Raw genomic sequence first — 23144 nt, forward strand, 5'->3', positions numbered from 1 at the left:
TCTTTGTAAAATTGTTACGAGCATTTCAATTTATGGAAACTGAAAAATCACCTGACGTGAAAGAACTATCGTGCCAAACATTGACCTCCCACTTTTCGACAATCAAATACATATGGACTAGTGGAACTCGGTGTACTCGTACGAAGATGAACCTTTATGAAACAATTTTGTGGCGGTCATTGGATGAAAACTGAAACTTAATAGGAGAATGAATGTCATTCTTCACGGTTTCTGTCAATATTCGAGATTCTTGAGTCAAATATCGTGGCAAAATATTGGACGAGATTTGATTTTAATGCAAAGTGTTTATCTTGAGATATCGCCCTCACAATAACTTTGTTTACATTACGAATGGACCGACGTGGGCGCGGCGCGGTGAGCAGTGTTTATGTCAGTAGCGCGTCCTTACAGTGTAACACTGCAATTTGCTTAAATTATGTTCATGTCATTCTTTCACGGTTCCTGTCAATATTTGAGATTCATGTGTCAAATATCATGGCCAAATATTGGACGCAATACCACTTTAAATACAATGTGTTTTTCTTGAGTTTTCGTGATCACAAAAACTTTGTTTTCATCGCGAATGGACAGAAGTCGGCGAGCGGTGAGCAGTGTCAATAGAGGGCGTTGTTTTTATAAACAATTGGGGGCGCTGTATATTGCAACAAAACAGGCATTGCTTTGGTAGATATGTCCCTGAAGCTGTGCCTAAAATGGTCTTTATCTGCTGCTTTTTCAGACTCAGATGTTGGTAGGTATGTAAAATAAAAGCCCTAAATATCAGCCATTGCATATATGCCTAGGATTAAAGACTTAATACAGCCTCAGATATTTAAACACTAAAATAAACAGCATAAATGTAGCATAGCCAAAGGCAATTTTTTTTGGGGGGGGGGGGGGGGATTTTTAAAACGAAGTGGCTATCGTTACGGCACTCGTTGTTTAGCGCCCTCTACGATATTTTTTTGATACGCACGCAGGTATATAATTATTTGTTTCCACACATTTTATCGAGCAGTGCGCCAGCTCAGCCGATAGAGGGTAGGATTTTGCACCGCGAGGTTGCGGGTTCGAATCTCAGTTTTGCACTCGAATTGTTTTCCTTTTCTAACCTGAGGCTTTGGAGGATTTTTTTTAAAAGGGAAATAAAGTCTGAATTTCATAAAGTTCAAATTCACTTTTTTCCTTCTAATTTTATATTTTCTTGTCATGTTTTTTTATAAAAGTTGCCAGGTTGCAGTCTACCGTAACGATAGAAAATGGGAAATGCGTTACGGCTGCCGTAACAATAGCCACTGCGTTTTTAAAATCCGACCATTATTTATATTGTTCTTGTGTTTAATTAATACGGAGGCGAAAAAATTTCATACTGGATCACCACTTTACCTGCCGCCAAACATATCAATTTTCACCTCACCTTGTGATTTCCGACAAAAGGGGACCACGAAGCCTCGGCAATGCGAATTTTTTTTAGGAAAAACATGTTTTTAGAGCACATTTTGGATGCACACGTCGTGCAGAACTAAGTTGAAGCAGCCGGTCAAAATTGATGGGAGACAGGGGTACGTTTTACGCATGAAATCGACAACCATGACAACGTATGAGCCAGCCAATGATAGTGCAATACGTCATTATGAATATTCATTTTTACATGAATAGGCCTATTTAGTTTATTTCAATGAATACTTCAAATGCGTCCAAAGATCTATCATTGCAATGCGATCGTGTACGTGGTAAAGTGGTAAAAGTCTTGTCTTACAAGCAAGTGTCCGAGGTTCGAATCTCGATGAAGTAAGTGACTGAACCCTAACCCACCTCACTCCTCCATAATCCTCCTGGCGGTTTTGGAGGATTCTAGAGGATTGAGGATGAATGGTGATTGAATCAAATGAGGATTCTGGAGGATGGAGGATGAATGGTGATTGAAGCACATGAGGATTTTGGAGGATTGAGGATGAATGGTGAATGAAGCACAAGAGGATTTTGGAGGATTGAGGATGAATGCATTTTGAGGCAGGACTGTCTGATGATCTTGAAGGATTTGGCGTTGGTTATCCTTCATTTAAACACGAGTGCAAAGTTTTGGGATGAGGAGGATTTTGGAGGATTGACGATGAATGCATTTTGAGGCAGGACTGTCTGACAATTTTGAAAAATTTAGGCGGAGTTGAAAATTTTTTGAGGATTTTGGAGGATTGAGGATGGTTGTAAGCAACAAGGGCCTAGGGGGTTAATAGGAATAAAGGAAAGGAAAGGGTGAGAGTAGAGGAGGGAAAGTGGAGGGAATAACCATAAAGGATGCAACTTTTGGCGCGTGAAAATTAATTGAAAAAAGTGTACTAGTGGATTTAAAGTAGGGGTTCTTTTGTCTCTGCAGTGTACAAGTCCCTGAAAAGTGTACATGTATAAGGATATCACATTTGCAACACGTATGCCAACTTTGACATAAGCTAGAAACCAAACAAAAAATATTATACCCCCAATTTTTGGATATTTTGTAGAAAACATGGTGGGGTATAATTTTCATTGAAGTTCGTCTTAAGGTCACATGATCCACAAGGTCAAATTCAAGTTCAAATAAAGTTCAAAAGGTCATCATACTTCAAATTACTCTGACATGAAAAGTAATGGTAAATTTGGATTCCTTATGATGTTACCTTTCCAAAGCAACCAAGATCAACAAATTTGGCCCACACGTTATGGAGATGTGGTCATTTGAAAATTGGTGGCCACGCCCATTTTGACAAATTTTCAAAAAAATGGATGGCGGTAGCTCGAAAACCGTTTGTCCGATGGCGCTAAAACTTAAAGTTTCAGTTTTTTCAGCCTAAATTACCCCATAAACTAAATATAAGCAAATTTGAAGGTGGTGGGGTTTAACCCATTGGGTGATTTGACACGGAATGACCCGGGAATCCTTCCAAAAAAATGTTTACAACTACGGCCTTGGCCCCTACTACAACTTTTTTGTACAAGCATGGAGGAAGGAAAGTAGGTCTAAAACAGTAACAAGATACAAGCTAAACTCGATGAAATGGGAGCATAATGTTTATTTCCTCTTACTATCAAATGTTGACCTCCAACACTAACAATTCATTGTATTTCGCTTGTACACGTTGTTCTTAAGCTTGGCATCGTTTAGTTTGTGTATATTGTTTTCATGTCGGATTTCTGAGTCTGCTACAAGGACGAAATTGTATGATTCTAAGTTAACCGTATTTTCCCTTTCAAATTCTTTGTTTCACTGTCACCAACTTGCAGTTGACATGTTGAGTCTTGGAGAATAGGACTGCTACCTGCAATCTTGTCAGGAAGCATGTCATGCTAATTTATTTTGAAGGTATAATGGATATTCATACCTTCCATTGATTTGATATTTAATTGACATTGTTTTGCAGTGTTAGTAAAATGCCACTGAAACTGCCAACTGAAAATACCTACAATGGATTTGATTGTAGCATGATTTGTGACAACATTTTCAGAACTCAACCCATCAAACCCCAACAGCATGTTTTGTTGGAATCTGTCAGGATGGGTACAGTACCCCTAAACTGACAGTCTTTTACATTGAGTTGGCACACCTCCAGAATCAAAGTCAGAAATATGTGTGTGCAGTTTCCCATATGGTGTTGGATTTGCCAGGATGGGTATGGTTCCTAGTAAATCATGCTAGGGAGTTAGGGTTAATTCTTAAATAATGATATTTTCTGCTAATATTTGTCTATTGTAAGTGAACAATCGCTGATGTTTGTTTCGCTCTTTTGTATTTTTCCCGACAGAAATGAGGCGTAGATGAATCTCAGTCAACCATGTCTTCAAGAAGAACAACAAAGAAGTGTCTCCAACTTCAACAACACAGGACGCAACACAGAATCCAAACACCAACCTAAAGAATGGCCTACAACCAGCCGTCACCCACTGCATCAAGAAAATCTCCCCGGAGTCTTTCCCTTCACAACTCGACGTTTTTGTCGCAGTCCGGTCTGAATGATACCTTGCACAGCACCCAGAGTCTAAGCGGCCGTTCCTCGATCATGACGTACAAGAGTACGCAGTATCCGTCGGCCTCTGCTGCACTCGCTGCTTACATCAGTGACTTCGAGGGCGCTCATCCGCCCAGCAAGACGTACCATCGGACGGTGGAAGATCTCTTGACTCCAAGGTAAAAGAGAAATAAAGACAGACATTAAAGGGGCGTTACCGCCTGAAATCCCCGAAAAAATGTTGTTTTGGATTGTTTGCTTAAAGGGAAAATACAACATTTGCAAACATCAAAAAATAAAACTACCAAATCATTTTGAAATACCTTGCTGGACTGTTAGTGAATGACAGTGTAAAGCATCCTGTAAAATCATGGCACCTGGTATACTGTCATTTTCAAGAAAAGTGGTATTTTTGTATCAATTTCCAACGCTGGTCAGCTGACCAGCGTTGGAAAAAACTGGCTTTTTTTCAAATACTGGCCCCAATTGACCATTGCACTTGTTTGCAATTGATTACACACCTATGAACGGGTACAAGCCAGCTAGACTGGTTCCCTGACCTTACAATTCCCCAATGTATTTTGTGTTTCTTCTTACATGGAGTCGGGGAACCAGACTACAGGAAAATAATTGTTTTTCTTGGTTTTTATAGCATTTTTGAACCCAAAACCTCAAAAAAGTCAGTGTAACTATATTTGCTATATATTTCCAAACCCCCAATTCCATCCATTTCTGAAAATTACAGCAAAAGCAAATGATGTATATTCCCTTTAACCTATTTCAAATGTCTGGTTGAAAGGAAACTAACCTCATGTGGCACTGTTCCTGTAGATCCGGGGGGGGGGGGGGGGGGGGGGGGGGGGGGGGGGGGGGGGGGGGGGGATGGGGTATATATCCCCCCACTTTTTGACTAGGGAGGTTGGAGCATTGGATCATGCCTACCACTTTTCGTGTTGAGAAACCAAAACAAGGCGGATTTTAAGGTAATTTTGGAACTTCTTAACAATCAAAATGTAGTTAATAGTACTGAAAAAGGGAAAATAAGATCAAAAGCTTTACATGCGCCGTTTTGATGTAAGATTAAGAGGCGTAAGTATACATAAGATGTACATCTGTATCATGAACAGCGCCCCCTAGTGTCATGTGGTGTCCAGTAAACCCCTGTATACGTATTTCCAGCTGTGCCCATTCAGTGTACAGCACACGTTGTGTGTGTGTCACATAATGCACACAGCACCAATACACAAATGTTGTTTCTCGCATATCTGCAGAATGCGATACACTGGTGGAACATGTGCAATAGGATTCACGACTAGCACCCAACAGCTCGATTTTTGAAAGTCAAAATTTTGACCCCCGAAATTCGTTCTCGCAAGAATAACACAACAATGCCCAGTTTTTAAAGGATAATTATTGTCTGGATGTTTATATCCTACTTTTAAATGCTCTTTCCAATTAACCCTAACCGCCCTGAACCCTCCAAATCCTTTTTGCAAATTGGAGGAATTTGCAGGATTGAGGTTACATGGCCAAAGTGCTTTGCTGATTTCGGAGTACGCACTGTGTCAAGGTCTTGGGCCGGACCTTGTGTTGTTTATGCTGAGCCGTGCATAAATTTAGTCCTTGATTATACTTGACATCCTCCGCACTGCTCCAGGATGTCACTGCCTCTGCCTCAGCCTATTGACAGTCATAGCTGGAGGATTTTGCAGGATTCAGGCAGTGGTCACCCTTCCATGGACCATATTCAAGAAAAAACGGAGGAATTTGCAGGATTGAGGCTTTATGCTATTTTTCCATGAGGCCAATTGGAGGATTTTGCAGGATTGAGGCTTCCTATGAGGCCAATTGGAGGATTTTGCAGGATTGAGGCTACATCCTAGCAAAAAGGCCTAGGGAGTTAGGGTTAACATCATTTTGTTTAAAAACGCGTTTATAGCCAAATTGACTAATGTCCCTTTAAATTTAACAGGTCTCTCTTTTTGATATGAAATTAATTTTTAGGTCAGTTCTGCTGCGGACAGTTGATCGCAGCTTGGACACCGGTGTGCGGGATACCAGGGCAGAGTGGCGCCGATATGTCTCTAAGAAGCTGTTAGACGAATCTTATAGTGAGATGGTACAAGCAGATCTGGAAAGAGAAAAAGGTATTGAGTGCTCCTAAAATAAAACTTTTCAAAAGATATTATATATTATAGTGCATGGGGCGGAAGCATAAGTCCGACGTCTCATAGGTCCGACGCCTCATAAGTCTGAAATTTCGGACCTATGATCATGAGGCTTAAATTCCATCTCATAGGTCTGACGCCTCATAAGTCCGACGCCTCATAAGTTTGACAATGGACAAATGCTGTTTTACCTTATGAGGTGTCGGAGCTATGAGGCGTCGGACTTGTGTGGCGTCGAAACTATGAGGCGGAATAAATAAATTGTTTGTCTCATAAGTCCGACGCCTCATAAGTCCGACGCCTCATAAGTCTGAAATTTTGAACTTATGAGGCTTCAGACCGATGAGGCATCGGACTTATGAGCGGACCCCGTGTGCAACACTATGCTGTAAGCATTAAAAACGCCAAACAAAACTATTGCTGGACGTTCCCCTCTACACACACCGACAACGCACGTGCATTCTTTATAGACGAAACAGGCTTTTGCACATGTAGTTGAAAAGTAGTCATGTGCACTTTGTGACAACAGTGGCATTTTCTCTGAAGGAAATTGTGCAGGCATATGACATTAAAGAAATATACAACATTTGCTTTTGTTGTAATTTTCAGAAATGGATAGATTTGGGGGGTTACTAGTTTATAGCAAATATTGTTACACTGACTTGTTTGAAGTTTTGTGTTCGTAGATGCTGGAAAAACCAAGACAAACAATCATGTTCTTGTAGTCTGGTTCCCTGACCCCCTTAAGATGAAACAGAGCATTTATAGACGTCAGGAATTGTAAGGTCAGGGAACCAGTCTAGCTGGCTTGTACCCATTCATAGGTGTGCAATCGATTGTAAATAAAATGCGGACTAACTAAATATGGTAAATTGGGGGCAGTATTTGAAAAAGCCAGTTTTTTCCAACGCTGGTTGGCTGACCAGCGTTGGAAATTGATACAAAAATACCACTTATCTTGAAAATGATAGCACACCAGGTGCCATGATTTTAAAGGATGCTTTAGACTGTCATTCACTAACAGTCCAGTGAGGTAGTTCAAAATAATTTTGTAGTTTTGTTTTTTAGTGTTTGCAAATGTTGTATGTATATTCCCTTTAAGCAAGACTTAGACACTGTTTTCTAAAGATTCTGGAATTTTCAAGTAAAAGATAATACAGACCATTATCTGCCTTCCACCTGTGTTGAAAATGTATACCCAAAGCTCTTCAAAATTTGATTTGAGTCCTAAGGAATTTCCAATCGGAATAATCTACTTTATTCCAATTTTGGGCATCTGCAACCCTCTGAAACAGGGCTTTCATTTTGTGCACAAATGACCCACCATGTGAGAGCCCAATTATTGTCTGGCAGTCAATAATTGGAATTTTGTGAAGAAAGAAATAATTCAATAAATAAACATCAGTGGATTTTTTGGTTCAATGCCTCGTTTAAAAGTGAATAAATTTTAGATACTGCTAAGAAAATTGCAATTGAAAAAAAAAAAAATCAATTTTTCGAGGTAAAACTTGAAAATAGCTCTGGGAATGCATCTTTTTTTTATGAATTAAATAAAAGATGCCTTTTTTGAGACTTTAGTTACAGAGCTCGTATCAATTGATATAATAGTGGGACAGGAAACAAACTTTCATGCTCGATCTTTGTTATGAACTATGAATTTATTTCATATTTTGTTTCTTTCTCAGCACAAAGCCTGATTGAGTCGACCCGCCACCTAACCTCTGACCTTTCACCTCTTCCTGGCAGCTCGGTCGTCACCGAGATGGAGAGTGAAGTCAGCGTCTCAACTGATGCCCTCCTTCTTGCCCCTCCTTATCCTCCCATCCAACATCCCCCGCCTCCACGACCCAAGGACTTCATCCCAAGAGGGAGTCAGTCACTCAAAACGGAAGCTTTAAGAAGGATTGAGAACTGTAGACTTGAGGAAAGGAGGATGCAGAGTTCCAGACGACAAGGTTTGGCAGCAGGGAGGTCACAGACTGAAGCTAGCTCCAGGTTGAAGCCGGGTCATGTTCCTCTGTTTCCCTCAGATATATCACCTGTTAAGAAACTAGTTACGAGCTCTGTACCCTCTGTTGGCAGAAAAGGTCACCTTGTGAACAACTCGGGACGTAGTCCTAAATTTGAAAATCTGACAAATTTGCAGATAAGGAGGAGTCCTGTCAAAGATGGATCTGGTGTGGGAGTGGTTCCAGGCTTACAAGATCAGAATTTGTCAGGAGGTGGTCCTGGAGACGAGAGCAACCCACTTCGGAGACAAAATCTCCAGACGGATGGTCGCAGACCTCCACCAAGTTGGATTCAGGATTTGGAGGGGTCAGGCATAAGTGGCCTGATCTCCGGGCCCCATCCTGGTGGTAGGGCTCCTCCTAGTTGGATCCAAGAGCTTGATGCATCTCAGTTGACAAGCCTTCCTTCCAGGGTCCATGCTGGCGGCAGGGCTCCGCCAAGCTGGATCCAAGACCTGGAAGCATCTGGAATCGGCAGCCGTGTCAACTCCAAGACACAAGAGCAAAGAGACGGTGGCAGACCACCACCCAGCTGGATTCAAGACCTCAACTCTACCTTCACAAGTGGGATCCACGGCTCTAATACTACCGCAAAGCATCCTGAATATCTAGCAACTCACACACTAGGCCGTGGAAGGCTGTCAACTCAGAACAGAGACCCTCTTAGAAGATCCAACTCTGCAAGTGATCTCATAACAAGTGCCGTCTTCCATGATGTTACAGCGACAAGCCAACCACCTGGGCTGACTGTCAGAGATTTTGACTACTCAGAACATATCTTAAGAAGTCTTGAAAAGGAGAGACTTCCAGACGATTCTAAGAGAAGTCCAACCTCAAGCAGAACTGTCAAATTCTCAGAGAATGCCAAACCAAAGAAGACATACAGCTACACTACGGATGATCTGATTTCAGCATCCCCTACCGGTAAAGTTTTCCACTTGCCACAACGCACCTCTAGAGGGCAGTATTCAGCAAACGCATTCTCCAACAAGTATTCGCACTCAAACTCCAGACATCACAGAGCAGGGTACGACGACCGCTTAGCATCTAAGAGAAGTCTTGGTGCAGCAAGAGAACTTTTCCAGCACGAAGCAAGTTCCGCTCGAGGAGATGCAATCGATTTGTTGTCCAGTACACCGAAGCACAGTGTTGATTTGGACCCAACTTTTGCCAGACGATCAGTGAATGGGTATGCTAACAAAGGATTGACATCCCGTAGCGACGGTGGCTATAGTGTGGACACATTAACTAGAAAGATGGAGAGAACTATTGATGACGGTATGATTTCTCTTGTATGTTGCTTATTTCTTAAATGCATACCTAGTTAAAGAGGTTGTGGAATGCTCGAAAACATTTCCGTTATTTTTTGGGTATATGTAGCCTAAGGTGTGATGAAATAATAACGACTATTGTTTCTGTCATGAAATGAGTACAAAGGGTACTTTTGAGAGCTATTTTTCAGGTCCTGTTTCGACCCAAACGTGCAATTCGTGTAAAAGTCGTCATTGCGGGCAGCAAACAAAACACAGTAAATCGTGACGTAATAAACAGGACTCGTTTATGCTACTCTGCATCGGGAGTCCTGTTTATTACATCACGATTTACTGTGTTTTGTTTGCTGCCCGCAACGATGACTTTTACACAAATTGCACGTTCGGGTCGAAACAGGCATGACAGGACTTGAAAAACAGCTCTCAAAAGTACCTTTTGTACTCATTTTATGACAGAAACAATAGTCGTTTTTATTTCATCACACCTTAGGCTACATATACCCGAAAAATGACGGAAATGCCTTCGAGCATTCCACAACCTCTTTAAAAAATATTAGACCAGGGTCTAATCTCGTTGAGATGCTGAGCTTTTATTAGCATGTTAACTCCTGCTATTTAAACAGTCACAGACAGTCAAAAAATCAATCCACTTCCCCTGCCCTGCCTTTCATACAGGCTAGTCACCAACAGTCAGATCATATTTCTAGCAAGCACTGTGACTGGTCAAATTCAGTCAACAGAAAATGCAGGCACATTGTGGGGGCGATCGTGTATCTACGGGCCCGGTTCCTATAAGGGAACAAAATCCACTTTTAAATTATTTGACCTGCCAAACTAGTTGGCGACATTAAGAACATACAGGTATGTCATAGATAAAGGGCAGGGTTTTGAATTTTTGAGGGAAATTTGGGGGTAAAATGACGATGACAATGACAAAATGCAACACGAGAATAAAGATGGCGATCACCGCACGATGTACCGTGAACGTGTAAGGCACGCTGAATCGCACGGCACCAACCAAAAAACCGCGTAGGAAAAACGTAATTTCTACCCCAAGAAACTGTTTAAAAATTACAAAAAAAGGTACCATTATATTGAGAGAAAACTGCTCTAGGTTGAAAAGGTCATTTTTGCGTAATAAAAGAAACCCTTGACTCTAATTTTATCGAAACTAAACAGGGGCCCTACACTACACGTTCGCCGTTGTGGGTACAGCTGGCTTATCAACCACCCACAGTCATAGCATAGCTGTGTCAAGTTACATAAACAGTCACAGCCAGTCAATCCTGTTTATGTAGGCTGGGAGCTCTTAACTGTTGAAAACAGTCACTTGAACGATTTTGACTGAAAGGACAACTTGGCACAGAAGGTATGTTTGCATAGGAGGGTATCTTGATGGAACTGTTGGTTCTTGAAATGTGAGACTGGTTAACGCTTTTAATTTTTCATTTGTCGGGTTAATTTTTCAGTTGATAGAGAGAGAGAAGATGCCTTACTAGAGAGAGCTGAGAAAGTCCTGGATGCAGCCAGGGCATCTAGGGGCAAACCCAATCCCTCCTCGACTCGTCATCATTTTGAGGAATCTGATCGTCGGGAGGATGCGGATCGCCATGACAACAGCTTACTCACGGAGGAAATCTTGGATGGGGATCGGCCGTGGGAAAGGAACTTACCAACATAGTGAGTAGAAAAGTCTTTTTGAAAATGTTTGATCTGAAAATGTATTTGCAACCTCAAACTCTGCCAAATTTGGAAACAAACCCTAGCTCCATGTGCCATTTTCCTTAAATTCACCAAAATCTTTCACTGCATGCATTGACCAAGTGGCACATTAATTAAAGGTAGAGTTGGTCGTTTGTCATTTGTACATTTGTTTCGTTTGAAGCAACAAAATCTAAAGACTGTTGCTTAACAACTAACCTGATGAAGGTTCAGCTCAGTGAATGCTGTATATTCCAAGAAAACAATATTCTGGGATCTCGATTTTAATTCAAAAGTTGCCGAGTCATTTTGAACTGCAGCCGAAATAAACGTCTTTAACAAGTTCTCATTCAGCCGATTGCAGCTATTGTTGATGTACCCTAACGTGGCGCGGCCCCCAACGTGGCGCACTTTGATTTTTCGCCTGTAGCGCTTAGCTAGAGCAAAAGTTTGAACTGAAATTTCACAGAAAGTGAAATTTCATCAAGTTCTAAACACTCCTGTTCATAAATCGCAAGTTTATTTACTCGTAAAAAAAGTTACAAGAAAAATTTATTTTGGCGTGATTTTCCGATTTTATTTTCAAGTGCAAAGTGAACCCTTTGAAAATGCCCTGAAAAATAAGAAAATAATTTTCTGACAAACATCTGGCTGGGTATGTAAGTAGAGATAATTATTATTCAACAGAATTTATCAAGTTTACAGAAAGTGTTAATTTGGAATTTTCCGAGACTTATTCAAGTGCGCCACGTTAGGGGACACTCCGCCAATTTGTGCCCAATTTCCTGATGCCACCGTATTTGAATTTCGGATTAAATTTTACGAAACTGAAATTGTTCACAGAGGTTAACTAGCAAGCATTAATAAGGTGAAAGTACCAGTATTTTACTACATGAATTTGAGGTTTGTCAACAAAGAAGTTTCGCAACACTTCACGAGGAAAGTCGGGTAAGCTTCGAAGTGCGCCACGTTAGGGAACACGACTATACGCGATGTCGCGCATTGAACCGCCGAATAATAGGAAACAGCGTGTGTGTTAGCGTCGTATCAATGCTTGCGCGCACCCATTCACGGATTCGCCCAATTACAAACCAACTACTAATGGAAATTTCCAAAAATGCTTCACTTGACTCATCTTCAGAAATGATCTTCTTTTATTGTTTTCTTTAAAATGACAGCTTGCCAGAAAGAATTATTTCACAGGGAGTTTAGTGCCATTACTATGTAAAACGAAGTATGCTTTTTAACAATAATTTTGGCCAGTTACTTTTTGGATAGCTGCAAATGATCTGCTCTACGATACCTACATGTATAACAAAATTGGGACAAGAACCGTTAGGGTTGATTATTCATATATTTTCATTAAGTTTTTTGATTTGCCAAACTTTGTTTTTGTCAATCCCCTGCCAGAATGTTGTACTTTTTGGTAAAACTATTACTGCTTTTCTGCATTGATTGCTTGTGTTTTGATGACTTTGCCATGAACACTGTTAAAGTTGTGTACCGCCCTCTGTTGCCGAAAGCTATTTAGTGTTATCTACTGAAGTTGAATACTGCCCTCAGTTGTTGGTCAAACGCCTTGCATAGCTGGAAAGTGGGGATCATTTGCAATTTTCAAATATTTTGGCTTTCTTTAAAGTCTACACAGACTCCTGTGAAGATTAAAATAACCCGTTTTGTGGGAAATGTGTACAGTTAAAGAAGTAATTACCAAGAAATGAAATATTTGTCAAAATATCACCCTGTAAAAAATTTAAACAAATTTAACGTTGCTTAAACATTCCAATCCTTGTATTGAAGGAAAAATGTGACCCGCTCCGCAAAAATGAGTCTGTTGTGGCAAAACTGACATTTTGAGTTAACTACATAAATAAAATGGGAATGAAATAAGCTTTCATTTGGTATATCATGGACCTCTCTAGGACATTTGGTTGCATTGTTGTGCTTGTTTCATTCTGTAAAGTTTTTGCAAAGCTAGAAGTGTCTCAATGGAGAAAAAGGGCTTTGAAAAATGACGAATACACTGTAACTAAGAAAAGCACCAAAGATTCATATTTTGTTCTTCTTTTTCTTACAATATTTACATTTTTGTGTAAGATATTTGAACTAAAACTATCAAACAACCAAAATAAAACAAAAACAAAAAATCCAAATTTTGAGCAAAATTTTACTGTTTCCATTTCATAATGGCAAAAGCTTGAATTCAAATTATGCGACATCAGACTCATTTTTGCAGAGCGGGTCACAAATATGGTTTTACCCATAGGGAGACTATGCAAGTGAAAGGATTATACAACATTTGCAAACATCAAAACATAAAACTACCAAATTATTATGAAATACCTTGCTGGACTGTTAGTGACTGACAGTCCAAAGCATCCTGTAAAATCATGGCACCTTGTGTGCTGTTATTTTCAAGAAAAGTGGTATTTTTGTATCAATTTCCAAAGCTGGTCGGCCGACCAGCCATGTAGAAAACTGGCTATTTTTTTTTCTTCAAATACTGCCCCAAATTTACCATATTTAGTTAGTCTGCATTTTGTTTGCAATCGATTACACACCTACATGTATGAACGTGTACAAGCCAGCTAGACTGGTTCCCTGACCTTACAATCCCCCCCGACGTCTATAAATTGCTCTGTTTCATCTTAAGTGGGGTCAGGGAACCAGACTACAGAAACAATATTCTTTTCTCGGTTTTCCAGCATCTACGAACACATAACTTCAAAAAAGTCAGTGTAACAATATTTGCTATAAAATACCAACCCCCCAAAATCCATCAATTTCTGAAAATTACAGCAAAAGCAAATGTTGTACCGGTATATTCCCTTTATGCAAAAGAATTTAATGTGATATAATAATAAATAAAAAAGTTGGTGGAAGAGGCAAATTGGTGTTCTCAGTAATTAAAAAAAAAGAAGATAAGGCCAAAATAAAAAAAAATAGTTCTGCTTCCGGTTTCCCTACCTACCCTATTCTGACAGCCCCTACCCTAATTTTATTATGGGAAAAATGAGAAAAAGCACCCAAAACCATCAATTACTACCTTTTACTCTTGACTACACACAGACGCCTCCATATGATCGTAAAAAAAAAAATTGGCCAAAAAAAAATGCCCTACCTAGGCCCCCCCAAAAAAGTCTACGGTTTCTGGTATGGAGCTTGCCCAAAATGTGGTGCGGCGACGCGGCTTTTTTTTTTTTTTTTACCTGACTTTTTTGCTTCAAATGTTGGCTGATGACTGCAAATGGTGCCCGACTAAACTTAGTGCAAAATGTACAGGAGTCCAGAGAGGCCACATAAAGCTTATTCTCAATCATACCCCCATCTAAAAACACGTTAAAACTGTGCTGCAGCAGAATTCCAGTCAAACCAGTGAGTTTGGCGGTTTTGAGACATCATGTTTTATTGAAAAAAAAACTGTTTCATTTTGCCGACGTGCAGGGCTACGGCGACGCGCGCGCATACCAGAAACCAGAGACTTTTTTTTTTTGGCCCTACTTACCCTATTTTCGAATGTCATGTAATCGGAAGCGGAGGTATTTTTTTGGTCTTAATTAGTTTTTGTCACTAGTTATTTAATCCTAATTTTCACAAATATTCAATGAAACAAGAATTGGAAAACTAAAGTGTTGAGACCATCCCTGTTTGCAATAAAACAAATGTGAAATACATATTTTATACGCCTGGGACAGACAGGCGAAACACAATGATTCTTAGTCAGGCACCCTGCCGGTACCCCTGTGGGTTTGTTATGGCACGACGCGGTCACATGACGTCACACACCCTGACACCCTGCCGCTGCTGTGCCCCGCGGCACGGCGGTCAAATACTGATCCTAGGCACTGAGTTTACCCAATTTGATCTGCTAAACAGCCTGAAAATGACTTGTGGTGTTTCCATGGCAACAATCATTTTGATAATGAGGACCTCTAAGCGTTCAAGCTTTGATTACACAGCGAGAAAATGCCTCACGACACCTCTAGCGTGGTTGAAAGTTCAGTATATGATCAGATCAAATTTTTATGATGCACTTGGAATGGTGACAGGTCGATTATCCCCAGCTTTGATAGCCCGGTTCAATAGTCGAAAGGTTCATTAGTCCGAAGGTTCGCTAGTCCGAAGGTTAGATAGTCCGAAGGTTTGATAGTCCGAAGGTTCATCAGTCCGAAGGTTTTTTAGTCCGAAGGTTGAAAATCCCAAGGTTCTATAGTCTGTAGGTTCGATAATCCGAAGGGCTCATTAGACCGAAAAAATATTAGGTTCAATAATCCGAAGGTTCGATTGTCCAAATCGACAATAAGGTTCAACAGTCCGAATTAACAGCTTGAACATTATTGTAAATTTGGACTATTGAATCTAGTGTGCTATCGGATTAATGAACCTTCGGACTATTAAACCTTGTTTTCATTTCTGACTATTGAACCGTCGGAAAATTTGGACTATCGAACCTTCAGATACATGTAAATGAACCTTTTGATTATCGAACCTTCGGACTAACGAACCTTCAGTCTATCATATCAAATGCTTGGATTAACAAACCTTATTTCATTTTCCGACTAATGAAACCCCTGCTATGGAAAATTTGTGTGTTCGGACTATCGAACCTTCGGATCAATAAACCTTTGGACTATCGAACCTTCAGACTATCGGGCGAACCCCTTGGAATATTGTCAACAAAAAAACTTCTGAGTTTTGAAGGCAATTTAAAATCTAATTTTCAAAGAAAATTAACTTCCCTGTTGTTTTGACAGATTCTGATTACTGTTTACAACACATATTTTTTTGTCCCGGACTTCAAGGAATAACGGATTTCATGACTTCAAGGAATAACGGATTTCATGACGTCAATAAATTTTCCAGAGATACCCAGTACATACTTGAGCCAAACCAGGCACACTTATGAAAACAAAAACAGTCCTGAGGCTGTTTGCTTATCAGTACAATGACCTGCTTACACAACACTCCCAAACTCCCCAAGGTTCCAGAAATTGTGAAACAGGAACTTCAAAATCTCTTCCAGATCATTCAAGAAGCAATATTTCAGAGAAGCTGGTACTGGTTACGTCCCAGTGGTGTCTCTAGACGTTGTCAGTTTGAGTTTTGGAGAGAGTAAAACATTCAGGATACAAGCTAAGGGGAGGGCAACATCCTCGCCCTGGAGTATATTGAACTGTTGACTAGCAAACTTTACTGTCGCAGTTGGCTGTAAAACAAAATTGAAGGATTTACGACTTGAAAACAAACAACGTCTGCAAGTATGTTACAAATTGTAATGTTTTCTGGGAGTTCACGTACAGGGTGTTCCGAAAAAAAACCTGAACCCTTAAAGTGCCCGTCTTTTTCAGCTTTTTAATATTACATCGCAAAGTCCATTAGCTTTTCAACAACAAAAAATATGGATTGAGTTATGGCCAATTGAAAACAAGTGCGGTCTTTTCATTTTGTCTCTTTTACATATATATACCTGTCTATGAAATGTTATGATTAAAAGTAACTGGGTGTATTTTTGGAAGAATTCTGACCCATCCACTCTACGGTAAAGCAATTGCAATTTTGGTCTTATCCAAAATTGTGGTCTTATCCAAAATTGTGATCTAATCCCCTTGTAAAATAACGGAGCATGTGGGCCTAGTTTTAATTCAATATTAAAATTTTGGATGGAGGATGATTTTGGATGGTGAGGATTTAAGGTTCTTTTAGGGAACTGTCTTTAGGCCTGATTGTCTTTAGAAGCAGGGGGTACAGCCCCTTAGAAACACAGAAAATTGTTCACATAATTCCTATTAGACTGTTTCCCGGCCCCCCCCCCTAAAAAATATGGGGACTACATGTCTATTTAAAGCCATTGATTGGATCACCTCTGCGCGTGCCCATCATGATTGTTTATTTTGAATCGCTGCTTAGCTTTTTGCATGGACGGTGATTGAACCCACGATTGTCAAAAAACTCACTCTTGTCTTACCACAAAAAGTACGCAAAATCGTCAGTGTCTGCATGAGGGCAACATTCAAGCATGTCAACTGCTTAGGTATTAAAATACTGAACAGTAATTTCCCTCTCTTTATTGATATTTGCCAGAGACACTTTCAAATTCAGCAAAAAATGGAAGCTCATACCTGGGAAACTGCAAATATGTGGCGCGGCCTATTGCCATTTTGCAATAGGCTGGTTGCGCACAACCATTAATGTTGTGATTTTGAATTCATGAGGCGGGAATCAGACCTCTATACATGTACATCATGCATATTGTTTGCATGCATCAGGAGGAATGCTTAAGGCCTGGGGCCAATTTCATTGCGCTGCTAAGCACAAAAATTTGCTTAGCACAAAGAAAGTCTGGCTTATAAAAGCAGGCTACCAGCCAAAACTGCATGTGATGTATATTGCTCGTGATTATAGTATTCACCTGCTGTTTGTTTAGCATGAATATCACATGGAGTTTTTGCCGGTAACCTGCTTTTATAAGCCAGACTTTTTTTGTGCTTAGCAAATTTTTGTGCTTAGCAGCGCCGTGAAATTGGGCCCTGATGTAGACAGGTGCACTGCTAGCTACCTGTCCCCATATTTGAAGTCCGAATGACAATGGGGACAGGGAACCAGACTAAAATTGTATGGCCTCCTTGCACAAGTACCCTCACTTGTTCGTAGGTCCATTTCACAAATGGCCAACTTTAATCGGTCACACATCTTTGGTCTTTCACATCTTACATGTCTTATTTTCTTTTTGTTAATTCAGCAAGCCTGTGAATCCGGCACTAGACTCCAGCCAGGACAAGCCCCATCATCAGCAGGACATCGTGACCCAGTTCCTCGAGGATTGTCTGCGATCGACCAGCGAGGTCAGTTATCCAGGATGAGCAGTGGCGTAGATCCGTGTCTGCGAGGTGGGGGGGGGGGGGGGATGGGGATGATGGGGCAATTCAAAAGGTGGGGGGGGACAACACATAACACTAGGGGCTGCTGTTAAGGAGGCGATCATGTAGTGTAGGGCCCCTTTTTAGTTTTTATCATCCTACATGTAAAGCAGACTTCTCTTAATTCTAATGACATCATGTTTGTAATTTTGAACAGTTTCTTGAGGTAGAACATGTGATTTTCTTACACGTTTTACGGTGCAATGCGAATCAATGCGGTTTGATTCACACACTGTGCGTCGCTGTGATCGCCATCTTTATTTTCATCGTCGCTTTGCCCCAAAATTCCCCTCAAAAAATAAAAACCCTGCCCTCTATCTGCGGCATACCTGTTGGTTTGTAATGTCGCTAACTAGTTTTGTGTAGTAATTGTCACTTGCAGCACAAAAGGAAATTTTTTTTTTAGAAGACCAAGTAGATTGCATTGTGAACTAAGTGAAGGTTTTTCTACAAAATACTTTTCCTCCGTAGTTCGTCAGGGAGAGATTCATTTCTCAGCAGCTAGAGTGCAACACAAACTGGATGTAAGGATTTATTTATTGTCTAATTTGGATGATAATGTCCGTTACTGTATAAACTGATCTTGCTCTCAGAACCAAAAACTGACGGGCGGATCCCAACCAGGCCCGGTAGAAGCCTTGAAGAATATGTTGTTCACGCTACAAGGGATGGACCGGAACACACAGAGCATTGCCAACGACCCTGCCCTGGTATCGGAGAAAGAGGAACGACAGACTTCGTCGTCGACAGAAACCTCGACATCATCACTCTCAAGGTCAAAGGTCAGTGGACAATTTTTTTTAGTAAAATTTGAGAATTTCATTTTTTTTCTTATTTTTAGTGGGATAACAATACATAAGGCCAAAAAAAAAAGTCTCCGGTTTCTGGTATGGAGCTTGTCCAAAAAGTGGTGCGGCGACGCGGTTTTTTTTTTTTTTTTTACCTGACTTTTTTGCCTCAAATGTCGGCTGATGACTGCAAATGGTGCCCGACTAAACTTAGTGAAAATATATGGGAGTCCAGAGAGGCCACATAAAGCTTATTCTTGACCATAACCCAATCTAAAAACACATTAAAATTGTGCAGCAGCAGGATTCCAGTCAAACCAGTGAGTTTGCCGACGCGCATGGCTACGGCGACGCGCGCGCATACCAGAAACCGAAGACTTTTTTTTTTGGGCCTAAAGACATGAAGCCAGTCAATTCTGCACTGCCCTCTAGAGTTGTGATAACGGAATTCGATGGGAGATGACCACGCATTCGCATACCAGATTACGATTGCTTTTTTGAGCAGACTGACGAAACTTTGAAACCCTATCAAAGATTTTGACATTGGGAAAAATATTTTCTGGAATTCGGAGCTCGCTATATACCTGATCCCGATGGTTAAAGGTGGCGAAACCAACAACGAACCTGTGGGTGCCGATGGCGACTATGCAACGTGACCGTAGAGTTTGTTGGGTACTGTTTTAGCTAACAATTTTTAGTTTTTACAGTCAAACTTTGCGCCACTTTCTGAACAAGTGGTACAATAGGAACAATTTTTTGCTTTCAAAACATGTTTTTTAGGGGAAGGGAGTTTAGTCCTTTTATTACCATAGTAACAAAAAACAGTCTGAATACAGCTTTAAAAATTGGCTTTAAACCAAACAAGCAGAAATTTGAAAGAAACTAATGCTGTACATGTACTTGTAGGGGAGCTAAGGATGGCATTGGTGGCAAGCGCGCTGTGATCCAGGTTCGATTCCCGGTTCGGGTCATATACAAATAAAGTTGTGTGCTGGTTCTCTCCTGTGCCACAGGGTTTTTCTCCGGGCTCTCCGGTTTTCCTCCCTCCGCAAAAATCAACACTTTCAATCTCTGGCTGTGCTCTTGGTCAGACATCGGTCGTATGATGGCTGCCTAAAGCCCCTTTGAATGCCTTTCGACTCGACTACGTTGTAGCTGCGTCCTTAGCAATTCATGATTAGCTTCTCAGCTGCGAGTACGGATTAATCCCCCCCCCCAGGAAAAAACAAAACGAAATTGTCTGTTTGTTCAAAGCATGAAATATCGAAACTGGTTGTTTACTCAAAGCCAGCTTGTAAACTTATGCTCCTTTTTCAAACAGAGATTGGGTTACATTTAATGTTCAGTCCATGAGGACCCTTGAAAGTTTTTATCGCCGTCAAAACAAACTTGAGGAAGTCACTGAATCAATGTTGCCTTCCCGAGAGGGGCAAAAGGGAAGGTTTTATGATTGGAACGTGGGCGATCGTCGCATACCAGAAGTAATCAACTTTATCAACAGTTGCTGGTTTATGGGTGCCCAGAGAGGCTACATGAAATTGAACATTAATGTTGCTCCAGTAAGGATGAGTTTTAGAACTTGTGGATGGTCCATCATGATAGACACAAGTCGAGTTCGGTTTGGATTATGTGTGTGTCAGTGTCCTGTATCAAGTTATCAAAGTAAAGAGTTGTCGCAGAAACTGAACAAAACAAATTGTGTGCAGTTACATGTAGCAACATCAACACTCTCCTAAACAGGCCAAAATCTTGTCGGGTCAAAACTTACAGTGGCACTACAGCCGGCCGGAAATCAACAAGATTTTGATCTTTTATTGGTAGATTGTTTACTCATCCTTAGTTTTGGTTGAGAGGAAACTACCCTAATGTCGTACTGTTCCTGAAAAAAAGGCTTAAAATCCCGGTTGTTTACTTCTGACGTGGCTGACCTTTTGTGGCATACGTATTTGCAGCTACATTGTATGTTGATTCAATGTACGGTGTGTGACACATAATAAACACAGCGCCAATGCATAAATGTTGCAACACACTGAGTATCATGACAGTGTTTATACGTCAGTGAAGGGCAAAACCTAAGGGCCCTGTCACACTACTGCGTATCCTAATTCATTATGAGTTGCGCATTGACAGTTTTTTCATACGCAGTCGTACGCACAATACGCACCTCATATGCATCTCTATCGTTTTGTGTAGGTTTTATGTACGCAGATATACGCATGGTACGGCCCAGTACGCAGGAAAGTTTTGGGCATGCACAAAACTACGCTGCGTATGCTGTTACGCAGGTCATAAGTTATAAATACGCAGCGCATCGGTCCCGCATCGGTCGAGTGCGTTACGAGTACGCTATGTGTTCGTGACGCACCCCGTCAGCATATGAGCCGCCTGTATTAGACGTATACATAGCGTAGTTGAAGCGCAGATGCAACGCACGCTGAACGGCGAGCGGCGCACTGCATACTGACCTATTCGCAGCCCGAAAAATAATGTTGTGCACTGCATACGCAACTCATACGCATCTCATACGCAATGGATGCGCTGAATTCGTTACTTGTACGCTAGATGTGCGTCGCACATAAGTCAAAGTGATCAAAACATTTCGACGTTAATTGAGCGTACGGCTGCGTATTGAAAATTTGTGATAAGGAACTCATAAGGAATTAGGATACGCAAAGGTGTGACAGGGGCTTTATATTGAATGTTGTTTCTTGCACGTCCGCAGAATGCAATGCACTGCTTGAACATGTGCGGCAGGATTCACGACTAGCACCCACCGCCCGATTTTTGAGAGTCAAAATACCGAACATTCGGCTATACCGAACATCATCCTTGGTTCCCGGTTTTAATGTACAAAACGTACCGAACATCATTGTTGAAAACAGTCAACAGATTAACAAAAAAACCTGCCGAACATCAAACCACCCATGGTTACATCGTGTTTGAATGTTGAAGAGCGATAGATGGCTGTTATTTCCCCATGGAATAAAAGGGAAAACTTCCCATCGCTAAAGTTTTGTGACAACTCCTTGTGCGGCGGCGGGATGTGAGAAATGCCAGTTCAGTGACTTCACTATTGGTCAGAAGAGGGTACCGGCAGTTCAAAATCGCTTGTGCTCCTGAGCAAGGCACTTTACCATTATTGCTTCGTCCTTCGGATGGGACGTAAAGCCGTAGGTCCTGTGTGTTGTGTAATGCATGTTAAAGAACCCAGTAACGCTTATTGCTAAGAGAAGGGGTTTGCCCCGGTGTTTCTGGCAGTGGCTGCTTAATGCGCTACAGCACCTCGTAAACCATTATTAAGGTGCTACATAATGGTTCTCATATTTCTCATGTACTGGTACTTTATTTACCTGTCTCTAATAATTGACACAATTTCTAGCCTTGAGTACCTAATTGTTGGTACCTGTAGATACGTCCGCTATATAAGACTTTGGTATTATTATTATTATTATTATTATACCGAACGATCGTTATTAACACTTTCTGTGGATCCCACAATGTTCGTTACAGCGGTGTATCACTGTACTGGTTTGCACCCTTTGCTTTTAACTGTTTAGTTCCATTATTTATGTCTGCTGCCCTCTATTGGCCGATCAAGACCAGCATAAACACCACCTGTATGTACATAAGCCAGACACTATTGATTGAGTTATTGTGGACCACAACACTGGAAGGTCAGGGTCGTTACAATCGTTTGTGAGGAGTGGAAAAGTTCCATAGCGATAACACGACCTACCAGCAGATGTGATTGTGATAATAGGCTGAACAATTACAGCTTAAAGGGAAGATACAACATTTGCAAACATCAAACAAACTAAATGATCAAATTATCACAAAATACCCTACTGGATTGCTAGGGAATGAAAGTCTAAAGCATCCTGTAAAAATGTGGCTCCTGGTGTGCTGACATTTTCAAGAAAAGTGGTATTTTTCCCACGCTGGTCAGCCGACCAGCGTTGGAGGAAACTGGCTTTTTTCAAAAACTGCTTGCAAACTCTTTGCTGCAAAAACTGCAAAAACTCTTTGCAATTGACTACACATCTGTGAAGGGGTACAAGCCTGCTAGACTGATTCTCCGATCTTACCGGTACAATTCCCCAAAGTCTATAAATTCTCTGTTTCATCTTAAGTGGGGTCAGGGAACCAGACTACAAGAACATAAATGGTTTTCTTGGTTTTTCCAGCATCTACAGGCCCAAAACGTGAAACAAGTTATTTTAACAATTTTGCTATAACATACTAATCCTCCAAATTCATTTATTTCTGAAAATTGGAGCAAATGTTGTACATTCCCTTTAAAAATTTTG

General features: G+C 40.9%; 1 protein-coding gene across 2 annotated transcripts in view; it reads left to right on the plus strand.

Moving 5' to 3' along the window:
- Positions 1-636: 636 nt before the first annotated feature.
- Positions 637-23144, plus strand: part of LOC119737642 — a 45132-nt gene continuing 22624 nt past the window's right edge. The window contains exons 1-7 of one of the 2 annotated variants that reach the window (XM_038212122.1): positions 637-755; positions 3780-4162; positions 5988-6130; positions 7837-9438; positions 10901-11111; positions 17872-17974; positions 18643-18831. In XM_038212122.1, coding sequence (XP_038068050.1) covers positions 3894-4162; positions 5988-6130; positions 7837-9438; positions 10901-11111; positions 17872-17974; positions 18643-18831 — 2517 coding nt within the window. In that variant the 5' untranslated portion in view covers positions 637-755; positions 3780-3893. The remainder of the gene's footprint in view (positions 756-3779; positions 4163-5987; positions 6131-7836; positions 9439-10900; positions 11112-17871; positions 17975-18642; positions 18832-23144) is intronic. The other variant, XM_038212131.1, reaches the window with a different exon arrangement.

Source organism: Patiria miniata, unplaced genomic scaffold (genome assembly GCF_015706575.1).
Source record: "Patiria miniata isolate m_02_andy unplaced genomic scaffold, ASM1570657v1 HiC_scaffold_10, whole genome shotgun sequence".
Classification (NCBI taxonomy): domain Eukaryota; kingdom Metazoa; phylum Echinodermata; class Asteroidea; order Valvatida; family Asterinidae; genus Patiria; species Patiria miniata.